General features: G+C 47.2%; 1 protein-coding gene across 1 annotated transcript in view; it reads right to left on the minus strand.

Annotated features, from left to right (window-relative positions):
* Sans (SAM_USH1G_HARP domain-containing protein Sans) overlaps positions 1–5,636 on the minus strand; it is a 121,032-nt gene extending 115,396 nt beyond the window's left edge. The window contains exon 1 of the mRNA XM_084604799.1: positions 5,111–5,636. Coding sequence (XP_084460925.1) covers positions 5,111–5,277 — 167 coding nt within the window. The 5' untranslated portion in view covers positions 5,278–5,636. The remainder of the gene's footprint in view (positions 1–5,110) is intronic.
* Positions 5,637–8,171: the final 2,535 nt, after the last annotated feature.

Consider the following 8,171-nt stretch of genomic DNA (forward strand, 5'->3'; position numbering starts at 1 on the left):
TCTCTATCGCTGGCATACACAGTGCGGCTGGCCTGTTATCACTTGTGGGTTATATATAAGCAACACTTTCCAATAAACCTGCGTTCTTCGTGTTCTGACCATAATAATAATAATAATAATAATAATAATAATAATAATAATAATAATAATAAAATATAATTGGTTCATAGGAAGGGAAAGGCGCAGTAACTCTCACACTTGTGTCTGTGGACACCTGAACCGCGCCGTAAGGGAAGGGAGGAAGGTGGGAGTTAAAGTGGAAAGAGAGAAAGAGGAGCCGTAGTGGAGGGCTGCGGAGTAATTTCGACCACCTGGGGATCTTTAACGTGCGCTGACATCGCACAGCACACGGACGCCTCTTCGTTTCGCAGCTGTTTCGAAACGCAGCCGCCGAGGTCGGGTTCGAACCCGGGTACTCCGGCACAGTAGTCGGGCGTCTTACCACTGCACCACCCCGGCGGGGCCTGACCATCATGCTGTTGTGACGTTTTGCCGGCTCTGATAGATGTAGTCTGAAGTGGTCACCACGGTCTATAGCTACGCCAACGGCGTACGAATCATGGAACGGCTGGTCACACCGGAACCACAGCTTTCGAGCGACCAGTTTTCTTTGTTCGCTCAAAACTATGACCCTATGACTTTATACATGTTACTTTCAGTCTCCATTACCCCTAGTCGAATGGTCTGGGGATATATTCAGTCCGTGTCCTCATCGAGAGTTTGATGCCTTTTACTCGATACTCGGTGGAAGACTTCGCGGTTCTAAAGCTGTCCCGATGACAATATAACAGACATGATCTGAGCCACGTACGTGCTACGAAATAAAAAAAAAAAAAAGCACCAAGAGAAGCCTAGTGGCTGGAGGTTTTGAAACGCAGAATAAGTACTTGCTCCTGTTGTAACTACAATGTTGTCACCAATATCGTTTCTGTTGACGTTGGACAATGGTTCTTTATGAAGTGCCCTCCATATATATATTGTCAGGGTGGCAGGGCGGCGCGATGCCAGAACACATGTACCGAAAAGTGCCTCTCGTCAGCCACCTCCGGGACATTTGCTACGTGGTTCGTAAGGCAATCGAAGTTTGGTGACACCAGCATCATCCTCTCTCACGGTAACAAGATCGATCCAACTGCCAATTTATTCCTTTAACTCACTGACGCGCCCCTGTCCAGTTATCCGCGGAGCTTAGAAAACGGGTTTATCATCGTTTCAAAAACTGACATGTGAAATACTTGTTCCCGGACAGCTCCCCACTGGCACTAACTGCCGAACTGCGATAATGAAAATAATTAGTGAGATTTTGTTTATTTGCTAATAATAGAGCTTTTAAAATAAGTCACGTCCGCTGCGGCTCACTATAGACCTTTGCAATGGGTGAGGAGGTTGTCTCAACGCCTCCTCCCTGGACTGTTGCAAACCGGTTCTGCTGCCGCCTCTACCGTGTTGACGTCAGGCGCACACAACAGCCCAGCGAGCAATATCGTTGCAAAGGTCTATATGATCCTGAAAAACTCCCGTATTTCGAAATCCATCTCTTCGGGGATTTTGAAACTTCGTTTAAACGTGCACCTGGTAAATGTCTCCCACGCTAAGTGCTGGAACGGATAGGGGTTATAGCTGTAAGTCGCTCTGTTAAAAGAGTGACTCATAAAAGATGCAATCGACAGGGTTGGCTAAATATAAACGGGACGAATATAAGAGGGGATACTTGAGCTCTGCCTGTAAAGGGTATTTACCGGGCAGCGTTAAAGGCTCCCGCGTTGGCCGGCTAACCTGGAGAATCATGTTTCGTGTCATTTAATTCGTGCCTCTATTATTTTGCGCATACTCAATAGCATGGAGTCATAAGCTACCATATCATGTGAAAGGCCTACCGACATAGATACATAGAGCCGGCTTCATTCAAGCCGCAAGAAAGTGCCTGCGTGGCCCTGGGGCAGCGTATATAGTTGATCGGTTTTTTTAAACTTAAGGGCCTATGGAAGGTGGATGATATCCCCGTTACAGCTCAAAGGCGATAGCCGTTACAGCTAATGGTCATGGCATGTGTCTCGTGACGTCACAATCCGACAACCAGTCAGTGCACCACCATATCGCCTGCCACCTACGCACCAGTCATGCATGCACGTGAATGGTTTCTCGTTCACAATGCCGACGGCAGATCTTCTGGAAAATGAGCATTTAAACCTATCGCTTTAAAGGAGATTCATTCGTCCGTTTCTCTTTCCAACCGTGTATTCGTGAATTTTACGATTTTGAAGTAGGCGCTGGTAGCATGCTCGTAAGAGAATTCCCATTTGCATTACTCTGATGTGCGCATATTGCTCCGTGCATGCGGACACTCAGACACGGCAGCGTATGCAGCCTATAGGTGCAGCTGGAGGAAGCGTATACATGTAGTAAATATGGGCGCATTCATCCGTAGCGGTGCGCCATTTTGCTATTTGTTCGTACTTTTCCGCATATGGGCGTACAGGGGAAGCAATCGATACCGTTTCCACAGACAGACTCGTATGGCACGTACATAAATCGCACAGGTGGGAACCGGACTGCTGAGTCATCGGCTATAAAAAAACTATTCGAACGGGGCCATTACCATGGCAACTAAAACGCGCTGATTACAAATATGGGAAAAGTAGGAGTAGGCTGGATGCTGCCTTTTTGCTGTGGACTCTAGCGGTGCTCGATATTTCGCCGCCGTCGAATAATGTGTCTGAAGACAGTGCCCGCAGTCTGGATAGGAGCAGTGTTACCACAAATACTGCGACCAAGTTATATTCGAAGCGAATGCCACAGAAAGAATCGCTTCGCGGTAAGGCCGATCTGGAGCGGGGCGACCATTCGTACGCAGTCAAAGTAGGCAACGCTATTTTGCGGCATGAAGATATATCCACCCTACTGCCTTCGATTTAGTTTTCTTTAGTGCATGCGTACAGGCTAATATATTTATTTCATTTGAAGAATTTTGCAGATTATACAGGCAGCACGTTATATTTCATTTAACAGCTCATGAGCAACTAAGACCATCGTGAGTACAGGGTAAAACCACAAGGTTTCGCAACGCACGGCTGCGCATACAGTTGCAGGGCAACACTGGCGTGACGACCAGCTCGAAATGCGCGTTCGCGGGTCACACATTTCTCCGTTGTTCTTTCATAAGCCAACAGAGGGTCATGCACTCGCCCGGTTGCTAAACCGGTTGAATGCGTTGGTCAGAGGAGCGTCTTGCAGTGTTCTCGCTTACAACGAACGCGCCAGCGGCAACCGCGAAACGAACGTGGAAAGCCCCTTCTGATGACACGCATACGTCAACCCCTGTGCCTCAAGCGGACGCATAGCGCCCATTGCAAAGTGGCGCGCATCAGTGAGACACAACTGAAAGAGAAAAGAAGAGCTTCGCTTTCCACTGCGCTCCTGAATTAAGCACTGACAAGGCAGATTGTCATGTCACTGAGTCCGACTTCGGCAATCTTCAGATCGAAAAGTACGTATCTCAGAGGGGATCACTTTTTTCGAATTAAGCGGAGTTCGAAATAAGGGGAGCTTGAGCAGCTCCGCTCAGTAAAAATGATGTCGGGGAGATCAAAGCGTCAGTTCGAACAGAGCGGAAATTGAAGTCAGCTCGTTTCTTGTGCTGCTTTCAAAGCTGGAGGATAACAACTTCCATGATTAAAAGATACGAGGACGAGACACGCACGACACAAAAGCCGATGGGACGATGCGCTACCGTGTACCCTTCTGGTACCTCGAAACAAAACGGGCTTCAAACAAATAGTCCAACAACAAGCTTGCTGATAGACTGCCTTAGTTCATAACAGTTAAACTGTTGCAATAATAAAATGTAATGTTCTTATTAGTGAACATAATCGTTCGTGGGATGCGAATGTAATATATGGGCTTCAGTGCACTATAACTATAGATCAGAATTATAGCTTATTTTGACAGGGCTAGCAAACTGCTGAACGTGATTTGCACATATATACTAGGCTAGGATGACATTACAAAATATAGACGCTTTAGTTTGACGTTGCTTCCGCTTTACCTTCCACTGAAGTCGTGTTATTTGTCGGACAACTTGGTAAACCACCGGAATGTAAATAATTTCAGGCGTGCTAGTATGTCAGTCCCGGGACTGTTTTATGTTGATCGTCGTCTACTTGCACTTCCTTGTTGTAACTGCCACTAAAATCTCTAGGCTTGTTGTCTGTAATGATACACACGTTCCTTCAGCCGGCAGCGTTCTGAAAGCAAAATGCCCAGGTTTTCATTCGCAGAGCACATACACATGCTGAAAGCGAGTCGCAATGTTAAAACATTGTATAGCTCGTTGCAACCGTTTTTTCGAAACGCTGTCTGCCAGGGTGTTTAAATGCGCATAACGCTTCATGTAGGACAAGCAGTTTTAAACGTCACGTCGCGAATCACAACACGATTCCATGTGCACGAACGTCCCACTTCTCCCTCTGCTACATTCACCTAGCTTCAAGGGAGTTCGCACGACAGCACCAGCGATGATCCTCCAATTTTTTTCAGTAGAAGTGGAGCTGTTTTCTCGAGATAAAGGCACATAATTATGTGTATTGTTTTACACCCGTATTTGTCTTCCCGATTTATTGCGTTCAAGGTTGCTGTAACAGCGCTGTCGTATTATCCTGAGCAACGACCAGCAAATTTGCGCCCAGCGGTTTCAAACAGCCGCGTGCATACAATTGCCGGGCAATCGCTTTGTCATTGTTTTTTCGAAAGCTTTGGCGACCGCGACAGGACGGTAAATTTGCTGCAAGCGAAAAACAAAAGGCGAGGAATCGTTTGCTCGCAACCCCACGCGCAGACGACGCTCGCTGTCGCGGACGATGTATCCTCTCACTACAGCGGCGCTTGAAGAACGAAAGCAGCGCATAATGCATATTCCGAGCATTGTCATGTGGCGCTTCATCCCGACAGGATAAAAAATATTCCCGATTAAAATTAAGGACACAAGGATAAACCCGGTCGTCTGCTCGCATCCACCTGCACATTGTCAAAGCATTGCCCAAACAGAGCAGTATGATTTCGCAAACTGGATCACCGTTTGCAAGAGAAGAGTATATAGTACTAAGTTACTGACCCTCGGCCCACGAGGAGACGAAGAGCGTCGAGGTGGCCGTAGTACGCCGTCCAAATAGTGGGCGTCATGCCATCTTCGTCGGGCGTGTTGCAGTCTTTGCGCGTTGCCTCCCGGAGCAGATCCAGGTATCCGTCGCGAGCGGCGCGATGAAACTTGTCGCGATCCATTGCCCTTCTTTTCGGTTGCCACTACTGTCGCCTCCACGCCGAGATTTCACCACAACAAACGCCGGGCAGCGGCAACCCGCCGCACACGGGCACGGCACACAACAAACATGGGTCGCACGACGATGACAGCAACTCAGCGGCAGGTAAGAGAAGCGGCGAAACAAAACGCCGGATGCGCCCGGGCGAACGAACGGCTACACAATGCGTGCGAACAGCGCTTCGCTCACTTTTTGGGGGGAGAAAAAGTAAGGAGAATAAAAGAATGCGAGTTGGGGGAGCGGCGGCCGCGAACTCTGCCGTAGCTAGTGAGCGCCGTTGCTAGACTCCGCAGCCAGACCCACCGTAAACTCTACAATCAACGTCCAACACACACAGGTGGTTGACTTGCTCAGGCGGCGGTGAGGAGGAAGCCCGAGAGAGGATGTTTTCTCTAGTCCTCTCCGTGGTCCTCTCTTTTCTATCCCACCTCCTCCCAACAACACAAAGCTGTGGCGTCACAAGGTATCCGCCAATGGCAGCAAGGAAAAGTTTTCACGCACAGCACTGGTGCGTTTGTTTCGGTTTAAATTTTCTATCCAATTCGGATGCGACCAGTAAAGTCGCTGCGGATTTGCGGGTTCATTAATTCGCGAACGTTAAAAGAGACTCGACGCGTTAAGAGCGCGTCATAGGCTGAATTTATTTGCTCGCTCTCGAGCATGGAGGAAAGTTTTTCCTTCCTCCATGCTCTCGAGCATCAGTCAGACTAATGGGGGTTGATGCTATGAAAACGTTCTAAACCGTAGTGCCATCTACACGGAGCAGTTAACACCTCACTGCGCCGCTCGTTATCGGCAAATTCAAAATTGCGGCTTTCAAGTAGCGGTGTAAATGCGTGACTGACATTATTATATGAAGTACAAAAGCTGAAGTAACTTTTTCCCTCTCTTCAATCAAGAGATCTCTTTCGCAGTCAAGACTAAATATCACTCGCGAAGAAAGGCTCTCAGGAGAGTGTATTAAAAGCTTAGCTAAGAGGTGAACTACCGAAGTGCTGCTTTGTTGCGCATCGTCAGGAGACTCCATTTCTGAGCAAGATTGCACGGACTTGTATGCTATACTTGTTGCACGCAGACAAAGCTAATGATTTTAGATCAGTGAATGTATGCTTACGCAGAAGGGGTGGCGCATAGACATAAAGGGCGAAAGAGCCAGGTTGGGAAGGGGCGGGTCAGAGCATTAGCTTTTCACGTTTGCTACACTGAAAGCTGGTTGAAAACATGTATGAAGTTGTGAACGCTGTAAGGCGCCAGCTGCGCACGTTAAGCAGCAGGTGTGCACTTACTGCTGCCGAGCGCACAAACACGAAATGCACATGCGCATTACAAGCAGGCAGATCAACCAGTAGAGTCCAGGAGAGGAGGACAGGGAATGCTCCCCTCTCCAATGATATCACAACCTTGTGTGAACAAAACCTGCATGATCATATCGCGAATGGATGTGTTTAGATATTAAGGTATATACGACAGTGCTGACGGCCAATAAAGAATTAAAAAAAAAAAACATGAAGGAAAGGCCAGTGGAAGCAAAAACTGCGATGGAACCCTACATGCACTTGTCCCCGCTGTGATGGCTTAGTTGTTGGGGCGCTCAACGTACTGCTAATCACAAACGCGGATTCGGTCCCGGTGACTTTATAGGTGGCCTAGGTCACCTATAGTTAGGAGAGCCAATTGGTATCAACTTGCAACGTTTTCCTTAAACCAGTTACGATTTCCACCTGCAGGCTACCTGTTGTCAAAATTCTACCGCGGTGATTACGATCAAGTATGTGCACTATAATAAAGTGAAACAGTCACATATGACCACATATTGTGGAATTATAAAGGGATGCCGCCCTCGGAATGTCTAATACAAGTTCCTACTCTTGAGCAATGGGAGGCCGTGTTGGTCAGCTCAGACCTGGGAGTTGAAACCCGGGTCACTGAATGGGCTACTCAGGTCGCTATCAGCCATCGACTGATAGCCATCCAGCATGGATAATCTGCATTCTGCCTTTTCTGGCGAAATGTTTTGCAATCCAATTACAGTGAGTTCCGTCGATACAACTGTGGCTCCCATGTGGAAATCCCAATTGGTTTAAGGAACAAATTCCTTCCCAGTTAATAGCTAGTTAGTTCAAAATTGACACAACTTCAGTACGACATGAATTCCTTAGGCCAAAGTGCATTATGTACTATGTACAGAACTTCAGCGGTTCCGAATAAACTACAGCATTACTATGAGTAATTGCGGAATCGAGTTTTCCTAAGGCTCTTGTGTTAGCAGCCGAATTCTTTTTTATGCTATTATATGAGGCATCATTAGGCAGAACCGCATGATAGAAAAATTACTTCACCTTATTTGCATGAATACAACGCAAGGAGGAGCTAAGAATTGTCGAGAAGTTTAAAAGGAAACTGCACCAATTACAGATTTCGATTAGATTCGAGGCGTTGAATGTTGAAAGCTTGCACTTTAAGCATGTGAAATATTTGGGCACTGGCATTTGAAACAAGGCCACATTCGGCGATTAAAACAGCGACACTTTCAGGTTCCTCCGCACCGGACAGTGACGGGTAGTGGGCGCATTATGAAGTCTTTGATAAAACCGGTACATTTCCAGCATAGAAGCATTTTATTTGAAGTAAAAACAACGCTGGCTGAAAGCAAAGCCCCCGAAGAGTTGTTTGGGCGTCTGATAACGCACCACAGGGTGTGGGCGTAGCAATAGAAATTAGAACAATCGTCGTACATGCCGTCATCACCAATCTTCTACGCAGTTCTTTGATGTTGAGAAGTTTGAGACTTAATCATTTGTTACGAGATCAGCTTGCGTGCCAGAGCAAAAAGCTTTGCATGCTTTATCTACAGCC

Source organism: Amblyomma maculatum, chromosome 5 (assembly GCF_055883805.1).
Source record: "Amblyomma maculatum isolate TAMU_Amacu chromosome 5, ASM5588380v1, whole genome shotgun sequence".
NCBI classification, from domain to species: Eukaryota; Metazoa; Arthropoda; class Arachnida; order Ixodida; family Ixodidae; genus Amblyomma; species Amblyomma maculatum.